The sequence below is a fragment of the Octopus sinensis genome, linkage group LG23, assembly GCF_006345805.1.
Source record: "Octopus sinensis linkage group LG23, ASM634580v1, whole genome shotgun sequence".
In the NCBI taxonomy this organism is placed as follows: domain Eukaryota; kingdom Metazoa; phylum Mollusca; class Cephalopoda; order Octopoda; family Octopodidae; genus Octopus; species Octopus sinensis.
In genome coordinates, this window is record NC_043019.1 from 26,232,317 (window position 1) to 26,253,188 (window position 20,872).

A 20,872-nucleotide genomic window follows, 5' to 3' on the forward strand; every position below is an offset into this window, starting at 1 on the left:
GGTGGAATTTGAACTCAGAACGTACCGGCAGATGAAATGCTGCTAAACATTTCGCCTGGCGTGCTAATGATTCTGCCAGTTTGCTGCCCTGACAGCCTCACCCATTACCCATTTTTCTATCTTTAATATACTTTAACCCTTTAGCATTTAAACCAGCCAAAATATTCTGCCACTTATGCTCAAACTGGTCAGATCCAGCATCTCGCACCTTACCAGATTCAGCCCCTCGTACCTTGTAACTGCAGATGAGGACCACTCAACTACATTGATGTTATTGTTATTGATGGAGACACACAATATGAATTTGAGGATCTGCTAAAGCTAATGAGAGAGAGATCCCTGGTGTGGCATGGGAAGATGCACATCAGTTGCAGCCACTTGAAAAACAAATAACTGCATATCAAACTGCAAGCTTTATTTTTTTTATTCCATACCTAAAGCCAACTTTACTTAAGATATTAGAGCTACCTCAAAATTTATGTGATTAAAAAAGAAAGTTATAAAACCATTTAAACAATATATAAGTAAATATAAAACTATAAAGTTCACCCATGCTCAGAGAATTAAATTTTTTTTTACAAAAGATGCTTACAAAATAATATCCCAAAAAGAATGGAAATTGGAATAGTAGGGGGTAACAATGGATTGTTACAATTTCAAGGATGTTTGACAAGAAGTATGAAACAAAAAGATTTTATCAAGATGGCAAGATGTACTAAATCCTATTTTATAGGATTTAGTACACAGCAAGGAAGACAGCAGAAAGGGTAAACAGCTAGTGCAATACTAATCTGTCAATGTATTCAAAACTAGAAGAATCCAATTGATTTTCTAACAAAGCTATACCACTTCAGCTTCTTACTTTTTTTCCTTAGGTTCAAAGCCATCGAAACTATTTCAGGGTAATATTCCTTAAAGTTTTTAACCCTTTAGCATCCGGATTATTTTGTCATGGGTAATTCTTATTTATTCACATTGTTTTGAATTAATCATGTATTTATTATCTTATGGCTTTGAGATTTCAATGATATGATTGTATATTTTTAGAATGGTATTGTAGAGCAGGTGTGAGAAGCTTGATCTGGGTAGTTTAAATGCTGAAAGGTTAAAGAATTGTTAACAAACAAAACAAAAAGGAAAAACAATAGCTAAAGATAGAATAGGTTCCTCACCTCTTTTGGATGGGGGTGGTAAAGCAATACGGAGAGTCTGTTGTGCGATGGCTACAAAAACTTCAGGGCAGCGACAGGCTGCGGGGCCAAGGATTCGTAATACGTAATGCATTTCTTTAGCACCAGGACTGCTTTGGGCTATTCCACTGATAGGAGATCCAACACCCATCGATGCCATTTTTATCACCTACAAACAGAAATACAGAAACATGTAGCTTCTCATACAAAATGTTATTAAGCTCAAAGTTTACAAGAAAAACAAACTATTCTAACTGACCTTTTAGGACAGTGGTTTTATTGTACATCAAATAATTCTGAACTGCCATAAATTGGTTCTATATCATGACTAAAACAAACATATTTGTAAATAGGAGCTTGCATTTAAATTATTAAAAAGCCATGATAAACCGACAAAATTAGAAGTAGATCCAATTCTATATTTTTCAGATAAGGAATTTATATTATGTACACAGTTTATTAGTCTAACTCAGGGGTTCCCAACAAGGTCCACGAGTAAATTATAATATGTGGGTCCATATATAAATTTTGTTTACTAGGAGGGGTGCCTATATTTGACATTTTCAAGATTTGTATTTGGAATTGATATAATGAATATAACAAAATTGTTTCATTGTTAGTTTTTACTAACCTGCAAACAAATATTTTATTTCAAAAATTTACATGTGCATATATGGGGTCTACAGATAAGATAGCTCTCAGGGATTCCACAAGTGTAATAAGGTTGGGAACCCCAGTATAACTACTATCTTCATCTTGTTTGCTACTTTTACTATGTTTCGGCTGTTGTACACTCCAACCTTCTTCAGATGATTCCAATACAACAACCGAGTTCAACAAAACACTGAAGAAGACTGAAGCTTACAACAGAAAAAAGTGTAGTGAAAGTAACAACCAAGATAAGGATACCAGTTCGAATAGTATAAACAGTATTTAAATAGAGCATTGAGAGAGAGAGAGAAAAATGGACAGCCCCCAAAAAATTTTTCCTCAGAGGGAAAAAAAAACATTTTTTGAAATGAAGCAAATATCAAAAAGCTAGTTCACCTTTTCCATGCTGTATTTAAGAGCTGACAACTCTTCGAGAATATGTCTAAAGATGAGGGTTACCAAGGATGTGAAGCCTTGGAACAATACTGGCTGTCGTAAATGGAGCAAAAGTTTTGGCCCACCAAGTTCAGAAAACATCATGGCATATTTATGTTCACGGGTTAGACGGAGAATTAAGCGCAATGCTGCGCTTAAAGTGTTGGAACCAATCTGTACAGACAACAAGCTCACCATTGATCTAAAGAAATACGAAAGTGTTATGAAATGATATGCAATATCAAATTTTAAAAATACTGTTTGCAACAGAAAATTACATAAATTACATTTATCAATAAAAAAAAAATGGTGATGCCTGAAGAAGGCAGAAGAACTAAACTTACAACTATCTCTGATTCCAGTTTACTCAGGATAGAACATAAAATTGCATGTACAAATAAACAATAAATCAAAGTGATGCAAGCTTTATTTTTTTTATTCCATACCTAAAGCCAACTTTACTTAAGATATTAGAGCTACCTCAAAATTTATGTGATAAAAAAGGAAAGTTATAAAACCATTTAAACAATATATAAGTAAATATAAAACTATAAAGTTCACCCATGCTCAGAGAATAAATTTTTTTTTTACAAAAGATGCTTACAAAATAATATCCCAAAAAGAATGGAAATTGGAGTAGTAGGGGGTAACAATGGATTGTTATAATTTCAAGGAAGTTTGACAAGGAGTATGAAACAAAAAGATTTCATCAAGATGGCAAGATGTACTAAATCCTATTTTATAGGATTTAGTACACAGCAAGGAAGACAGCAGAAAGGGTAAACAAATCAAACACTATAAATGGTTTGATAATCAAGATTTAACAAGCCTTTTTTTTTCTGAATAGATAGTGTAGCCATTATTAGAAAATATGCATACCTTCCCTTCTTGGGACACAAAACTCTACTTGTGAAGACCTGTTGAGGCAAGTGAGGATCAGAATCGAAATCGATCAATGGAAATTGCAGATGTGTTACCAGTGCCGGTGGCATGTAAGAGAACCATCCATTCATGACCGTTGCCAGCGCCGGCCTGACTGGCCTTGTGCCGGTGGCACGTAAAAAGCACCATCCATTCGTGTCCGTTGCCAGCTCTGTCTGGCACCTGTGCAGGTGGCACGTAAAAAGCACCCACTACACTCATGGAGTGGTTGGCGTTAGGAAGGGCATCCAGCCGTAGAAACACTGCCAGATCTGACTAGGCCTGATGAAGCCTTCTGGCTTCACAGACCCCAGTTGAACCGTCCAACCCATGCTAGCATGGAAGACGGACGCTAAACAATGATGATGAAGTGTTTAATCACACACAAAAACTGATTGAGAAAGAATAGTGGTGGCTGCAACATGACTTTTGGTTATGATTTCTTGTCAGCAATAACAAAAATCAAGAGTTCAAATTTGACAGCAGTTCTAAGAAAATTATACTTACACAATGACCTTTGAACAACTCTCCTCAGTGAGTCCATGGATGACCACTTCTTGCTTCGTCTCTTCAGAAATAGATGGTAAGGGTGGCGGTGGGGGGGAGACTGGGGCGCCAGCTGATGTGTTGCTGCTAGTAGTAGTAGCAGTAGTACTGCTTATTGCTGCTACAGCACTGGTATTACTGGGGGTGCCAAGATTAGTAGTAGAAGATTCTTGAGAAACCTCAGAGGCAGCTGCAAAATGAAGAGTTTTTGTTTTTTTTTTAATATAAGGCTTTACAAACACACACGAAACAACAATTTGGGGTGGGAGTGGACACTACTCCAGTGTTTGGCTGATCATCATCCTTTAACATCCATTTTCCATGCTGGCATGGGTTGGATGATTTGACAGGAGATGACCAGCTGAAGGGTTGTTATTTAATCAACCTCAAATGCTAAAAGCTAATTTCACTTAATCTGAAAAGTCCTTATAAAAATTTTTTAATTACAAAGTATTTGTTTAATCTCACTTAACAGTTTCATTTTAATTATAAGAACACCAATTATTACACACAAACACCCAATTATATATTTGAATTATGTGATATTTCAGCAGTTAGTAGTTATGAGGGGACTTAGCTACATTAGTGTTATTCTAATGACTATGTAAATGAGAAGTTTTGGGTATTTGCACAGTTAAACGTGGGCCAGTAGGGAAAACAAAATGTACTTACCAGCAGGTTCAGCAGGGTAATTCTTGCTGTTGCTGGCAGCAGATTTTTCTTTGATCTCTTCTTTGCCAGGCAAGGCCAACATAATTGGGCGCCGATTCCCAGTTTCTTCATTAATCTATTCATAAATTATTTTTTAAATGTACAATCATCATTATCTCAGTAATAGTTGAAAAATGTTTGATTAAGTTTTAAAATTTTGAAAACTAGGTTATGGAAAATTCCATTGTATTTCTTGATTAAAAACTAAAAGCTGAATTTTGATAAAACTTCTTGGGTAGTTTGTAGTATTAAGTTAAAGAAAATATTTGGATTCTCCAAAATTAGAAGATCTCTGTGTAATCCAACCCTTTGCCAAATGTAATGCTTATTTATTCACATAGTTTTGAATTAATCGTGCATTATCTCATAGCTTCAAGATTTCAATTACGTGATTTATTTTTAAAATGGCATTCCAGGATAAGTGCAATAGGCTGGATTTGGGCCAATTTGAACATGAAAGAGGTATATTTGGGCTGGATATGGCCAGTCTAAATGCAAAAGGATTAAGCAATTATAGCAATACTTTCTATTTATTGCAAATTCCATAGTCTTTTCAAATGGCAGTTGGCTGGAACATACATTCGCCTCTTTATGAGAGCTCAAAATCTCTCGTGGAAGCGTCATCCAACCAAAGTACAAATATATGGGAAACTACCACCTGCATCATCTCTTGTGAAAGGTAGAAGAGTCCAGTTTGCTGGACATTGTTGTAGAGCTGAAAACGAGGTAAATTCTACTCTTCTCCTCTGGAAGCCATCTGCTTGTGATACCAGAGGGTACACACTCTCCTACCCTGATGTAATCTCCAGGGATACAGGCATCCAACAACAGGACCTCCGTAATGCTATGATGGACCATGAAGTCTGGTGTAACATAGTAAATTCCATTGTCTCGACCACAGTCAAACAATGATGATGATGATTTATTGCATCCAAAGAGAAAGGACATACTTATGAAAAGCTATGCAGGGGTAAGAAAAAGCTTGGTATAGTTAGGGGTGCATTTGTGACAATATTTAGGGGTTCCAGAAAAGAACACGAGGAATTACAAAAATTGGTGGTGATAATCAGAACGGTTGATGTATCAGAGATGTTCTGAATGCAGAAGAACACAAGAAGATTTTCAAAATAAGGTTTTGCAAGTTCACTCACCAGTTTTCTGACCAACCAAGATATCTCAATGAATTTAATGTTTATTAATAATATCACTAGGTTAGATGTATTGATGTAAACCCAACAAAATAATGAAACAAAGAATTTGACTTTGCTAATTATATGCACTAAGAGATATTCTAAATACTAATGGTAGTTTGACTACTAATTACTTTATATAGTTTTTAATATATTTTTTTTTACACAATTATATTTGCAGGCAAGCATGGTTTCAATAGTCCTAAACTTATTGCTGTGTTGTTTACAGATGCAGTTTCAACTCTCACACACAGCCTTTGATGTTTTCTATCCAAAGGATTTTTAAAACTGTTATAGCTTTATCTGCTTTCAGTTTCAGCATTCTGAGAATGAATTATTTTTAAGTATTATAGGTTTTTTAAAGCAATATTTCATCACAAACTTGGATTTTTTTTTTTTTTTTTGAGAGTTTACAAAATCACAGGCAACATTGAAAAACAATTGTTAAAACAAGTAAGAAGATTGTCATTCAGATTACAAACCTGGACCATGGTATTAAAATGAACCGTGTACCTTCTTCTTCCAGCTTGAAATCTGAAAAATAAAAGGTTTTGATAAAATCCACTCAACCTGAGAGAAGGTTTAGAGAGAGCAAATGGAAGAAGGGAATACAGATTACTAGGGGAGCAGGTGGACAAGATGAAATCAGCCAAGAACGTTTAAATGAGTAGTAAAGATTTATGATTATTCAAAGAAAGGGTTTGCAAGTACTGTATTTTCTGGTATAGGAGTTGAATTATTTAGGCCAAAATTTACAGTCAAAACAACAAAGAGATTAGGTCAACTTATTTAGCCAGATGACTTTGGAGTACTAAAAATTCCTCGAGATACAGCAGAATTTAGAAAGATAGTGTTAATGAATGTTTACTCTATATACTATGTCAACTTGCATGCCAGAAATTACAGTAAACCAAAGCACTTTGTGTATATCAAATGTTCTAGGTTTAATAAGGTAATCTAATTTAAATTCAATTCGTTAATGCCGACATATATCAAATAATATGGAGCGCAACCTACTTTACACTAGATTCACCACGTCGATAGGCTACATCGATTGTTTTGTTGTTGCTCACACTGTAATTACACCAGCGCCCACTCCGGTCATCAAACCATTTCCAAGTGTGACAATTAGCCTGGAAAGAGAAAAAAAATACAGCCCATGATAAAAACAGGAAAAAGCCCAGGAAAAACAACTTATCTATATTTAAACATTTTTATTGTCAATAATATATATATATATAGTCTATATATCATATCCACAAAAAAAAACACACTCTAATGGTTAAAACTTTTAAAACAATAACTAAAATCCTTTACCAATAAAATTTCAGCTTCGGTCTTGCGTTTGGATATCACAGCTACTTTTTCATATAAATCCAAAAGGAGAAGAAGAGGTGCCATCCATCTAGAAAAAGACAATCCATATATTTATAAGTTACTTGATTTCCTCACAATTATTATACTAATATTAAAATACATCTGAGTTATAATGTAAATCTTGAAGTTCTTTAACCCTTTAGTATTTAAACTGGCCATATCCGGCCAAAATAGTTAATCTGTTTTATGTTCAAACTGACCAGATCCAGGCTCTCACACCTACCCTACAATGTTATTCTACATCAAGTAATTACACCATCAAGATCTTGAAGATATGAGATAATGCATGATTAATTCAAATCAATGGGAATCAATAGGCATTATGTTTGATGGAATAATCTGAACACTAAAGGGTTAATGAAGAAAAAAATATGCCCAATGAGTACTAGAACCAGTTACAAAAGACATAAAGAGTGGATAGAAAATGAAATCCTATTTAAAAGATGCTTTTAGGCAGCATTTAGTTGAGATGCAGGAGTGGGTAAGTGGTAAGAAGTTTGCTTCCCAACCACATGGCTTCATGTTCAATTCCAGTGCATGATACCTTGAGCAGTTGTCTCCCACTAGAGCCCCACACCTACAAAAGCCTTGTGAGTGGATCTCGGAAGATGGAAACTAAAAGAAGCCTGTTACATAGGTGTGTTACTGTCACCTTGCTTTCACATCACTTGATAGTTGTGGGTGTCAGCATCAAGCGAATGAGGCCCTTTGTCACCCAATATTTCTTTACAAAAATATTAGGGAAATAACACTTTACTTGAAAACGGGTGACAGTTGGTGACAGGAAGGGCATCTGACTAACTAATTCCTCTGAACACATTCCATACAACCCATGGAGAAGCGGACATTAAAACAACAATGATGGTGATGTGTGCCAAAAACTAAAATTATTTTGTAGAATTTTAAGAAGAAAAAAAAAAATACTTACTTGAGACTGATAGATTCTTTAGACTGAGCTAAGTATTCCTGAGTTCCTTCCAATACATCTACTAGCAGACATACAATATTGCTATCCTGAATTACTCTGGCTGTTGGGATCATCACCTCCTGCAAGAAATAGTGTTATTTTCAAAGTATATCATACTTAAATAAATAAATAAATAAATATATAGGCACAGGAAAGGCTGTGTATTAAGTAGACGGAAACTGAAAGAAGCCCGTCGTGTGTGTGTGTGTGTGTGTGTGTGTGTGTGCATGTGTATATGTTTGTGTGTCTGTATTTGTCCCCACCACCATCGCTTGACAATCAATGTTGGTGTGTTTACGTCCCTGTATCTTACTGGTTCGGCAAAGGACACCGAATGCATAAGTACTAGGCTTACTAAGAATAAGTCCTAGGGTCAATTTGTTTGACTAAAGGTGGTGCTCAAATGACTGAAAAGAATAAAAGATACACACACACAGAGAGTAGTACCTCAATTTTCGAACAATTCTGATCACGAATAAATTGTGCATTTTATATATATATATATAGCACAATTTATTCATGATCAGAGGAATTTGTAAACTGAATTTTTTTTGGTACCCTTTCATGCACAGACAGAGGATGGTCATTTGAGCAATAGCCTATAAGAACAGGAATCAACATGACAGGGGAAAAAAGAAATACTGAAATAGTAGCAGATTTTTACCTCACAAAGAAGGCTCAACAAATGAAGCCTGGCACCAAAAGCTGTAGTTTCTTGAGATTCTAAAACCAGCTTTACATCTTCACATTTCATGCTGTTAGCTGATCGGACATCCCGAGAAATTTTCTCACCAAGTTGGAAAATCTAAATTGAAAAAATTAAAAGGGATTTTAAAAAAAATCCTATTTTATACATATAACCTTGTAAACATGGTTATTTACTTTTTCTTTAAACAGGTTGGCTACATAGATATGTAAGATGTGTTGCAACACCTGAAGCCAAATCTCTTACTGAAGTACAATATTTAACATCCAGAGTGGTAGAACTTCTGTAGATTCATCATCATCAAGCTTTGGACGAGTCTTGACACTCAAATGACCAGTCACCTGGCTTCCATGGCACACAAGTGACCGAGATCATAAAACAACCCCCAGAACAGGATGCCAGTCTGTTGCTCAAGAACACAATTCACCCCAATTCTCAGTCTGGGAATTGAGACCAGGATCTTGCGAATGTGGGTTTTATTTTCAAAACAACATTGTAGGGTAAGTGTGTGGAGGATGAATTTAGACAGTTTGAACATAAAACAAGGCGCCAGGTACAGCTGGTTTAAATGCTGAAGGGGTTAAACAAAATTACAGCAACAAAAGGATTAACTCACCTCACTGGTCAAGGTTTGCAGCATCTTTTTCCTAAGTTCATCTCCAGCATACTGTGACACTACAAGGACAAGGTCACAAATCCTATACACTGTTTCTGGTAACTTGTCGAGCAGTGACAAACATCCTGGTAATGCATTGGCAGAGAAATCTGCCAGTACAGAGGAATCTAAAGGATCTTCTGCTTGTTGGTTTTCATCTTCTGGCTCAGAGGATTTTTCTTCTCTTTTCTTACTTTCCTCCTATAAACAAAAAAAACTTTGCAAAATGAGTTCCTTTCCTTTGAATTGTTTGACAATGGGGAAACAACTAGGGAGATATTACAATAACAAGTGTTATGTAATGAACCATATGTACATATAGGCACAAGAGTGGCTGTGAGGTAAGAAGCTTGCTTACCAACCACATGGTCCCGGGTTCAGTTCCACTGCGTGGCACCTTGGGCAAGTGTCTTCTACTATAGCCCCGGGTCGACCAAAGCCTTAAGTGGATTTGGTAGACAGAAACTGAAAGAAGCCCATCATATATATTTATGCATGTATATCTATGTGTGTATATGTTTGTCCCCCACACCATCACTTGACAATCGATGTTGGTGTGTTTACATCCCCATAACATTACCGGTTTGGCAAAAGAGACCGATAGAATAAGTACTAGGCTTACAAAGTCCTGGGGTTGATTTGCTCAACTAAATGCAGTGCCCCAGCATGGCCACAGTCAAATGGCTGAAATAAGTAAAAGAAAGCACTATATAATGCATAACTGCAAAGTATATGTACAAGTGGCCAGGTGGTTCTCCATCAGTTACAACGACGAGAGTTCCAGTAGGTATGATTGATTTCACAAGCAGGCTGTTTGATTAATGTGAAAGTGGCCGAGTGCTCCAGACATGCATAGCCTTAACATAGTTTTCAGGGAGATTCAAGGTGACAGAATGTGACAAGGCTGGCCCTTTTGAATTACAGGTACAACTCATTTTTGCCAGCTGAGAGGACTGGAACAATGAGAAATAAAGCATCTTGCCCAAGGACACAAGATGCAACTGGGAACTGAACTCGCGACCTCATGAGCATACTGAATACCCTAACCACTAAGCCATGCACCTTCACTGTACAACTGTTTCTATCGAATAATATGCTGCTTTACATAATGACCATTTTGTATAATATAAAGATTCCAAGCCAATAGAACAATTTATATGAATGGCCTTCAACTTGATATTAATTACATGCTAATATCTGGTAATCAGATGCATGGCAGAAAAACAACTTACTGATCAAAGAGTTTTTATGATAAATGTGGAAATACTGATTTGTGCTAAATTTATTACCATCATTATTCAATCTTAAAGGTTTATTTCACTCGTTTAGCTATCACATCTTCTGATCCAAGTTAGAGGGAAATTAATTCCTTGAACGGATTAAATTGTTAAACCTATAAATTTTAATTTATGTCTTAATTGTAATGAATTAATGGAATTAATTCTTTAAATGCAGTTGAAGCTTGTCTGTAGGGTAAAAATAGACATTGTTCTGCTAATGTATGAAGACACTGTAAGTAAGAGACATGTGAATAGCTTAAATCTTTTTAGTTACATCACAGAAGTAGTTACGAAACTTTACTTTACCTGATCAGTTGACATAACAACATTTTCTCCTAAAGACATAGCAATTGCTCTGAGCATCTGATCTTCTTCAGACATTTCCATATCTAGACTTTGCTGAAAAACAAACAAAAAAAATAAAACAATATAAACGTATAACAAAGAATCACTGAATGATTTTTCAGTGTTATGGAAACGGTTAAATATTCTGTTATAAGAGAATTAAATTTTCACTTATATTCCTTTAGGTTTTTGGGTTTTTTTTAAATGTAAGAATGGGTTGAATGCTGCAGGCCTGATATCTGAATATTGCTGAAGAAGGTAGCTTCTATCGTTGCCCAAACAGAAACACTTGTTACAGTGAATGAGAGAGCCACAAGGTGGTACTGTCGGCCACGATTATGTGACAAGACGGAATGTAAATACTATATTTCCAATTACTACTATTTCTTATTTAAGTTTATCAACTTTTAATTTTCTTCTCCCAGTCAACAAGTCACATCTTTGGAGTTTATCTGAATTCTGCTAGAAGGTAAGATTATCTTTTAGAGCCTTGCTGGCCAGACATGATGTGAACTAATAACCAATATCCATCAAACCATTGTCAGACATGTAGTGAGTTCAATCCCTACTAAATCTGAATCTGATCAACTTATCTGTTTTTTTTTTTTGTTTTTTTTTTAATACCAAACCCAGGTCAGCCTTGATAGGATTTGAACCATACAGCTGAAAACTAAATTAGTTTCTTGTATTTATAACACTAGAGCACATTAGACCACCCAACATATCAAATGTCTCTTCAGAGTTATGTAAATATTGAAAAACCAAGCTGCATTCAACATCTGTTAGTAACATGTTGATTTGTCTATATCATAAACAATACCTGCAAAATACTGGTTCTCTATATCAAAACAACACTTCTACAATAATGTTTTGTCCACATCAACACTTACAAAATGGAAAGAATAAGAAAAAATTGTTACTTACATTAGATATAAGAGAACTACTTACACCAGCAGTCATTGACGGTGGCATGTTTGTAAGTATGTAATCGGTGGCCTGCTCTAAGGTCACAGTATGAAGTAATGACTCCATGGCATGTTCACGGCTGAAGCCCATATCTACCAGCTGAGAGAGAAAAAACAAATGGTAAAAGAAAAAAATAAATCAAAACGAAGTATATATATGACTTATTAAAATAATTATGGTTACTGAACAAAGAAAAATAATGTTAAGAAAATTGCTCAAACAATTCTAAGTATATGTAAGTTTCTTTTTTCCTTAAAAATATAAATTTTTGATTACATTCATCATCATCATCATCATCATTTAGCGTCCGCTTTCCATGCTAGCATGGGTTGGACGGTTCAACTGGGGTCTGGGAAGCCAGAAGGCTGCACCAGGCCCAGTCTGATCTGGCAATGTTTCTACGGCTGGATGCCCTTCCTAACGCCAACCACTCCGTGAGTGTAGTGGATCCTTTTTATGTGCCAGACAGGGCTGGCAAACGGCCACGGACGGATGGTGCTTTTTATGGGGGCCAGGCGAGGCTGGCAACGGCCATGGTCGGGTGGTGCTTTTTGCAAACAGCAGTTTCATTACTTCAACAGCTTCAAATACTACCCCTCCCATATGGGCCAAGTGTAAAAACTGAAATGGCACCAGAGAGAGAGAGAGAGAGAGAGAGAGAGAGCGCGCTTTGTGAAAGCAATTTCAATGCGTTTTACTAAGACCTACAGATACATGGACACATCATCAGTGTTGTGTCATGGACTTTCTGGAGGTTTCAGAGTTTTCTAATATATAACCTCATTCAGGTGACCCAACTTGAGGATGTGCCCAAATGGCATTCTAATGTCAACTCTTTTTAGCATGCTGTGCAAATTGTCTTTCTTTGCAAAGTATGCGCATGCCCATGCAAGTAACCATTACCCAAATCTCTTCAATTAAAAGGCTCCAATTTCAGCTTGAGTCCCTTGTGTGCACATACACTTTTACTTTCCTAGTTGTAAAACGTGCACACAAGCACATGGCTTAATGGATGAATGCACACAAGTGCATAGTAAGATAAAATTTGCACACAGCAAGATCAAACAGGAACATTGGTCACAACCCTAAGTCTTCCAAATGATTCACACAGAGTTAAATAGCAGCAATTGATTCAAGTGAAAAACAATGGCCTACAAATCTTGTAAGAAATCCCCCACCCCTACAAACTGCTCTTACTTAGCTTTGTAATTTGTATAAGAGCATCGTCTGAACCTTGATTGATGTTTCCAGTTCCCTCATCTCACAAACTATAACCATTCTTGTTTGGCCTATCAAAAGAATTTCTACCAGCTGTTGAAGGGAAATGTTGCCAGCTCTGACCTCACTGGTCTTGGAGGGTCAGTGAACGATGTGGTTACAGTTCTTTCCTCCACACCTAACTAAAAGTAATTAGATTACAAAGATAAACTACCTACTATATTTATTGAGCCACCTGAGCAATGCAAAGACTTCCTTTCAGAAGCACTCCTCATGCAAGACTTATACACGTTCAACATTTTTAGAGCCTTACAAATATGCCACCGTCAATGACTGCTGGTGTAAGTAGTTCTGCCTGAGATTTCACTAACTGTCTATTGCACACACAATACCAAATTCCTACCACATGAAATCAGCTGACATTCTGTCAGTTATTCTCAAAGCAAATCAACCTACAACAATAAACAAACAAACAATACAGACCTGTTGTAAATGATTCTGATTAACTTCTGGTTCTTCCCTTCTTCCTTTGCCATCAACAGCGGAAGTAGAAGCAGCATTTTCAGTAGCTTCTTTTTCTTTTGCCAACTGCTCCTGGAGAAACAAAAGGATTTCTTCAATATAACAGTCTTCCAACACAAAGGAAGAATTCAGATCCAAAATAAAAGCACCAATAATCATCATCATCATCATCGTTTAACGTCCGTTTTCCGCGCTAGCACGGGTTGGACGGTTCGACCGGGATCTGGAAAGCCAGGGACTGCACCCGGCTCCAGTCTGATCTGGCAGTGTTTCTACAGCTGGATGCCCTTCCTAACGCCAACCACTCCGTGAGTGTAGTGGGTACTTTTTACGTGCCACCAGCACAGGTGCCAGGGGAGTCTGGCATCGGCCACGATCGGTTCGTCTTTTACAAATTCTTCTCTTCAAAGGAACAGTTGAAATACCATTTTAAATGTGCAAAAGGAATCAGTTATTTCCAATTTAATATTTTGTGCTAAATGATCTTGATTTTATGTAAACTATTCCAACTTTTAAATATTAACCATACAAGAAGTTCAATTGTCAAAACACACCCCTAACCAAATTCAATGTATGTGTGATCACAAACACACACGCATGTATATACACAAGTTTCCCCAAAATGCATTTGATATGCCATAAATCAACCCTTTAACACTTAAACTAGCTGTATCCAACCATATATTCTACCATTTTATGTTCAAACCAGCCAGATCTAACCCATCACACCTACCCTACAATGTCATTCTAAAAATAATTACATCAAAATCTTGAAGCTATCAGATAATGCAGGATTAATTCACAACAATGTGAATAAAGAAAGGTTGCATTTGACAAATCAATCTGAATACTAAAGGATTAAAATCAAATAATTTTCTTTTAAAACCTTACCTTTATAATGCTTTCTCCTTTAATAATGTGGCACAAAATGGCCAACATAGATTCTGACATACGGCTGCCATAGGTTTTTAGGGGTTTTCTTCTCCAAAGATTCATCACAGCATTAAAAGCAGCCTAACAAATGGAAAATTAAAGCAAATTGAACATCAAGATTATCAGGTTTCCATTATCTGAAATTCGCACCTTTATTATTGTTAATAATTGTCAAAGATTAAATGAACAGGGAAAATATCTACCTTTTGTGTTGTTATCAAATACTGGACAGGACTGAATGGAACGAACCCTGGTTGGCTGGATTTGGCAGGAAGGACATGTGGGGATTCAGTAACAGTTTTAGGGTTCACCATCTTTTCAACCAGCATTAACCAAGCATCAAGAAATTCTCCAGTTCCTTCTGCACATAGAATTGAGATGAATAATTAAAGACTCATATCCCAAATGATTGGAGAATTTGGTAATATCTGAACACATTTGAAATAGCTTATGGCACCAATAAAAGAACATTGTGCATCATCTGATATACAAATTTTAAATCTGAAGAGCTTCAACAGAAAATTTCATTCAAATCTTTAATAATCTGACATCTAGTTTGTACAAAGAAACTAACAAGTCTATCCATAAGTAAAGACTGGAAGTTTTATTAATAAAGCTAAATTAACAACTTCTGTGAATAGTGGGAGGTGGGGGAGAACCACCAGAATAGTTGCTTTCCAGATATTATTTAACAGCTCCCACTTTTAGTCCAAATCTTGCCAAGATCAATGTGCGATTTCCCTCTCTGAGCTCAAAGTGTTAGGATATACTGTATTTTAACACAAATAAGGAACCCCTTTTTCGTCAAAAATTAGGTTTAAAAAATATGGGAGTTTCTTATACATGGATAGTATTATAATCCCTTACAAAACCTTTTTTCCAAATTTTAAGCCCCCAAAATTAGGGGATTCCTTATACATGTTAAAATACAGTAACTCCTGTCCATACATTTAGTTGCATTCTTACGTGCAACTAGCAACCAACTCAGATTATTTACAGATTTACTAATCATAAGAGTAGGTTTCAACAACTTCATCTTAGCATCTACAGCAGGGAGATGTAGATAAGGAGACCAACAGCTCTGATCTTCAACTCAACCTGCCCGAAAAGCCTTCAGACTTAATCTTCTGATTTTATACATTCATTTATATAAACAGTAGCTTTTAGCTTATGAAGTGGCTTCTTGTGATAAATTCTTTGTATTTAAACATGTGCTCTGAATGAGTCAATCTCCTTTTCTAATCTGATGGCAAGTAATTAAGTCAAAATATTACATCAGAAATCTTTAATTCTAAAGGCAAGAGGATCTTCCAATGACCAAAACAAAGGTCAAAATGTGTTAATTGCAAAACATAAAGAGACAATTTTTAGTTATTGGATCATTGCAATAGCTTCCTGAAATCAACAGAACTAGCTACCAATTTCCAATACAAAACAATGTGAATATGAAGTGTAACAATTCTCATAAGAGTTCTTGCAATGTGTAAATAATATAATAATATTCTTTTGCTTTATCAATAATTAAAACTGAATTTTATTTTAGAACAAAAGCATACAATTAAAATTACTGAAATAAAAACCAATCCAGCAGCCATACAACAAACCAGAGAATTCAAAAGAATACGGCTTACCTGGAAGGTCTGGATGTTCAAGACCTTCAGAAGCAGGACACTTGCCTCTCATAGAAAGAGCCCAGTTGAAAGAACTGAAAAATAGTTCAAGAGAAGACGATCTTATGAGACTGACAGGAGATATAATTAATAAATCAACTATGCACACCACTACAAACCACCACACTACATAAAAGTCATGTTTTCAACCAGTGATCACAGGATCAATAGAAATAAACTAGTTCCTTTAGTGTTACAACAGTTATATATAGCTATTACAACAGCTTCACTTGGAATCAACTGAACAATTTTATGTTAAAGAAAAGTTATATCAGGTCAATTCTCTCAGTTTTGCTCATCTTAGATGGAAATTATTCAATACCAGAATAATGGCACTGCATTTTAATCTTTTGTCATCATCATCGTTTAAAGTCCACTTTCCATGCTAGCTTGGGTTGGACAGATTGACTGGGGACTGGCAAGCCACAGTCAATCTGATCTGGCAAGGTTTCTACAGCTGGATGCCCTTCCTAATGCCAACCGCTCCGTGAGTGTAGTGGGTGCTTTCTTCATGCCACTGGCACAGGGGCCAGTCATTAGTATTTTTCTTTTATTGCTAATTATGCCATTGGGAATAGCAAGAATGTCACATATTCCCACATCTCTTAAAGTCAAAGAACATAATCATCTATGAAATCAAAGCAACTGCCTATCACATTTTCAAAAACTGAACCAATTAAAACAATTTCAAAAAATACAGTTTCTTAAATTTTAAGATTAAATTAATTTTAGAAGGGAAGACTATATAAAAAAAAAAAATTTTTTAAATCGTACTTACTCAAAAAATGCTGCTTGTGCTCCAGAGGATAGAAATTTCTGCAGCATTAAGTGATAGGGCAACTTTTTGTCATCAAATAGCATCGGAGAGAGGAAACCAACACAGCAAACGAGGAATGTTAACCTCAATTTAGGCACAGGAGAACTTGGAGGTGGTGTCCAACTGAAAGCATTAGCCAACAGTTTCATTAGGGCTTTGGCTACAGCCTGAGCAGCAGGAGTAGGATTGGTGGGCGTGGCTGGCATCTGGTGGCTGCGGCGCTGTCGCACAGGGGTCCCAACACACAACTTTACTAATAAACTGAACAGTTCGGCAAGTGCTCGGCCAAGCCGAGAGGTCACCGATAACAACGGTTTCAGCTGTTTCACCTGAGCTTGTAAAGTTGGACACAATTTGGACTTCTTGGATTCCTTTTCTAAGCTGTTTACCTCATTTGTCTCCATTGGTGTTTCTTGGCTTTCGGAAGTAGTAAGGGATTCGAGAGCAGCACTCACTCCATTACTTCCCATTTCATCTGTGCTATGCTTGAGGCCAGCAGCAGTCATGCCCCCACTACCAGACGCAGAATTACCACCCTCAGATGTAGTCTTTTCATCCTTATCACCTTTGACATCTTTTGGCATTAGTTTCTCCAAGTCAGCTCGGCCAAATTCACAATCCGCAGGCAACATGTCTTCCGTACAGAGAGCCAGTAACACTGTGCTCTCCCACACAAGAGAGCAATAAAGACGGCTAAGTCCAGTCAAGACTTGCAGCCCCAGTTCAGAACCCCAGTGACTCACTGAAATAGTTCGAATATCACTCTGGAAAAAAAAATAGAAAAAAAGAGAATACAGTAAAAGAGGGCCATAAGACCAGAAGAACAAAATAAGGGCACAAAGCCAGCAAATTGGTGAGGATGGAGTAATTGATTAAATCAATTCCACTTAATCTTGACTTGTTACACATTACTATTATTATTACTAAGGTGAGCTGGCAGAATCGTTAGTATGCTGGATGAAATGCTTAGAGGTATTTTGTCTGTAGCTACATTCTGAGTTCAAATTCCATCAAGGTCGATTTTTGCCTTTCATTCTCTCAGAGATGATAAATTAAGTATCAATGAAACACTGGGGTCGATGTAATCAGCTCGTCCCCTCCCGCAAAATTTCAGGCCTTGTGCCTTTAGTAGAAAGGATTATCATTATTATTATTACTAAGGTGGCAAAGTTGCAGAATCATTAGCACTTTTGTCCATCTTTATGTTCTGAGCTCAAATTCCACCAAGGTTAACTGCCTTTCATCCTTTCAGGGTCGAAAAATTAAGTACTAGTCAAGGACTGGGGTTGATGTGATCAACTTACCCCCTTCCTGCAAATTTCAGGCCTTGTGCCTATTGTAGAAAGGATTATCATCATCAGCATTTAAACCACCCATGTATGACCCAAAATATACCTATTTTATGCTCAAACCAACCAGATTTGGTCTCACACACTTAGTCTACAATGTCATTTTAAAAATATGAATAAATAAGCATCACATTTGTGAGAATAATCTGAATGCTAAAGGGCTATGAAGTGTGACAGTCATTTTAAGAGCAGAAATACATTCTCACAAATCCAAGACACATTACTTGTGAATTTCTTAAAACTTTTTCTTAGTTGAAAAAACAAAGCTTTAATGGACTTCTGTTTTGAATGAGCAGAGTTTAATTATAAAGGCAATCCAATTTGAAGAGAATGGAAACATATAAACCATGTATACTACATGGGCTACAATATTAAAGCTAACAAGAAGGGAAATCACAAAGTTGTAAATTCTATCCAAAGTGATTAGTGTTAATCCTACCTGTCCCATTCGGCAGACATGAACAAACATCATAACGTATGCATGAGCAGCAGATAAGGAGTGTAATAGAGGTGTGGCTTGAGGGCAGTAGATAGCATCAGGAATGTTGGCAGCTAAGGCAAGTTCTCGAAGGAGGAGAGAACCACCTGGACGAGGCAATGGCTTGTGGAAGTTTTCTAAACTTTCTAATACTTCATTCAAACGAAGGAGACCTTGCTTTAACACTTGTGGCTCTCTTGATAAAGTCTGCAAAATTGAAATGAGAAAACATTGGAATCAATCAAGAAATTTAAATTTCAACTGAAATAATTTGTTTGAAACACTAAATATCATGCAATGATTTTATTCTTCAAAATATATGTAAATAACTAAAATTTTAAGAGACAAAAATTATTCTAAATCGTACACATTCACGAGAGACAGTTTAACCCTTTTGATACAAAACCGCTGGAGACCACCCCTAGTTCTATGATAAACATTAATTTTAATGTAATCTAAATTAAACCTTGCATCAAAATTTCATGCTAACATATATTCCAAATTTGAGCTGAATAAATTCTATTAAAATCATTATTTTCAAAATTAATTGACACAAAAACAGTACATTGCAATGCAAGGACAGCAACAAGAGAGTTAACCTTTACATGAACGTAAATATAGCCAGAGTGAACCACCTGTGTTTTGATTAATTAACAAAATTTTGAGAGGAAGTTAGTAAAATAAACATTCTTTTCAATTATCAGTATGCTAATTCAGTGTGGCAAAAGCCTATAAAAGTCTATTTGTCCTTCAGCAATTATAGAATTGCAATCATGGATAATGCAAGTTTGGTAGAGAATAAAAAATATAGGTAGAAGATGGTTGTGTAGTTAAGAGATTTGCTTCATAATCACAAGACTTCAGGTTCAATCTCACTCCACAACACTTTCGATAACCCTGAGCCTTCTAAGGAAATTTGATAGAACCTGAAAGAAGATTGTGTGTGTGTACACACGCAGGTCTTTGTATGAATGTTTACAAAACTATGCTAGAAAGGATTGTGGATGATGACATCCCTGTTTGCCGTTCATCTATAATCAACGTTATTATTTATAGGTGAGTTGTAACCAATGACATTTGTTGACAAAATCCATCCACTATCTCTTGGTGCTTGCAATTTCGTCTGGAATAAAAACTCCCTTATTTGAAAAGCAAAATGGCTGGGAACAGAAGATGCACTCAACCATCAAAGTCTTGCTTCAAAACTTACTTCCATTTGAGCCACGCTAGCACAGAAAACATATTAAATGAAACAAAACAAACTATAAACACAAATAGACAGTTTCAGTAAGATGGGACCAGGAGCTGTCAACAGAAACTGCTTGTAAAAATAAAGATTTTTTTTTTAAAAGATACTAAAGAACTAATTCATAATACTTACCAAGATAGATTTGCAGACACTAGCCACTGCCTGACATGCAGGGGATGTAGGAAAATCAATTGGGAGATTTGGAAGACCTAAAATTCCCATCAGAGGGGTGAGACCTTTCTGTGTAACAAATTCACGACAATGATCATCTGTTGTATTATTGCTGAGGATAGCTTCCACAAATTTCATCTGAAAGAATATTTCAATATTCACTCATTAAATAGATGGAAATTAAAGCAATAATTACTTTATTTTAATATGCTTGCTTTAAGCTTACAAAACCTGACAGCAAAACCCCGGTTTCTGAACAATATAACAATCCTTTAAGATTTACAAATACCACATAAGACAAAGAAATATACTTACTACATTCAAAATATAGTCTATGAGAGGGATTGCAAGTCTTTCTTGGGAATTTCTAAAAATGCAAAAAGAAATTCAATATAAAAAATAAGTTAGATAAGAGAGAGAGAGAGAGAGAGAGAGAAGAGAGAGAGAATACTGTTATTAATACTGGTATTGAAACTTTCACGCTATAGTTTCACACATTTTTTTGAACACTACATCGTATTTCAC

At 36.0% G+C, this 20,872-nt stretch overlaps 1 protein-coding gene across 12 annotated transcripts in view; it reads right to left on the reverse strand.

Moving 5' to 3' along the window:
* The window catches only part of LOC115223431 (E3 ubiquitin-protein ligase HUWE1), a 153,958-nt gene that overhangs the window by 61,273 nt on the left and 71,813 nt on the right, over positions 1-20,872 (reverse strand). For all 12 annotated transcript variants that reach the window (XM_036512614.1, XM_029793970.2, XM_029793977.2 and 9 more), the window contains exons 24-43: positions 20,663-20,714; positions 20,309-20,485; positions 18,889-19,134; positions 17,062-17,864; positions 16,245-16,318; positions 14,817-14,974; positions 14,572-14,694; positions 13,642-13,752; positions 11,899-12,039; positions 10,936-11,028; positions 9,311-9,550; positions 8,653-8,793; positions 7,950-8,068; positions 6,962-7,049; positions 6,662-6,777; positions 6,127-6,178; positions 4,416-4,530; positions 3,705-3,933; positions 2,238-2,478; positions 1,173-1,359 (exon numbers count right to left, since the gene is read on the reverse strand). In XM_036512614.1, the coding sequence (XP_036368507.1) occupies positions 1,173-1,359; positions 2,238-2,478; positions 3,705-3,933; positions 4,416-4,530; positions 6,127-6,178; positions 6,662-6,777; positions 6,962-7,049; positions 7,950-8,068; positions 8,653-8,793; positions 9,311-9,550; positions 10,936-11,028; positions 11,899-12,039; positions 13,642-13,752; positions 14,572-14,694; positions 14,817-14,974; positions 16,245-16,318; positions 17,062-17,864; positions 18,889-19,134; positions 20,309-20,485; positions 20,663-20,714 (3,506 nt within the window). The remainder of the gene's footprint in view (positions 1-1,172; positions 1,360-2,237; positions 2,479-3,704; positions 3,934-4,415; positions 4,531-6,126; positions 6,179-6,661; positions 6,778-6,961; positions 7,050-7,949; positions 8,069-8,652; positions 8,794-9,310; positions 9,551-10,935; positions 11,029-11,898; positions 12,040-13,641; positions 13,753-14,571; positions 14,695-14,816; positions 14,975-16,244; positions 16,319-17,061; positions 17,865-18,888; positions 19,135-20,308; positions 20,486-20,662; positions 20,715-20,872) is intronic.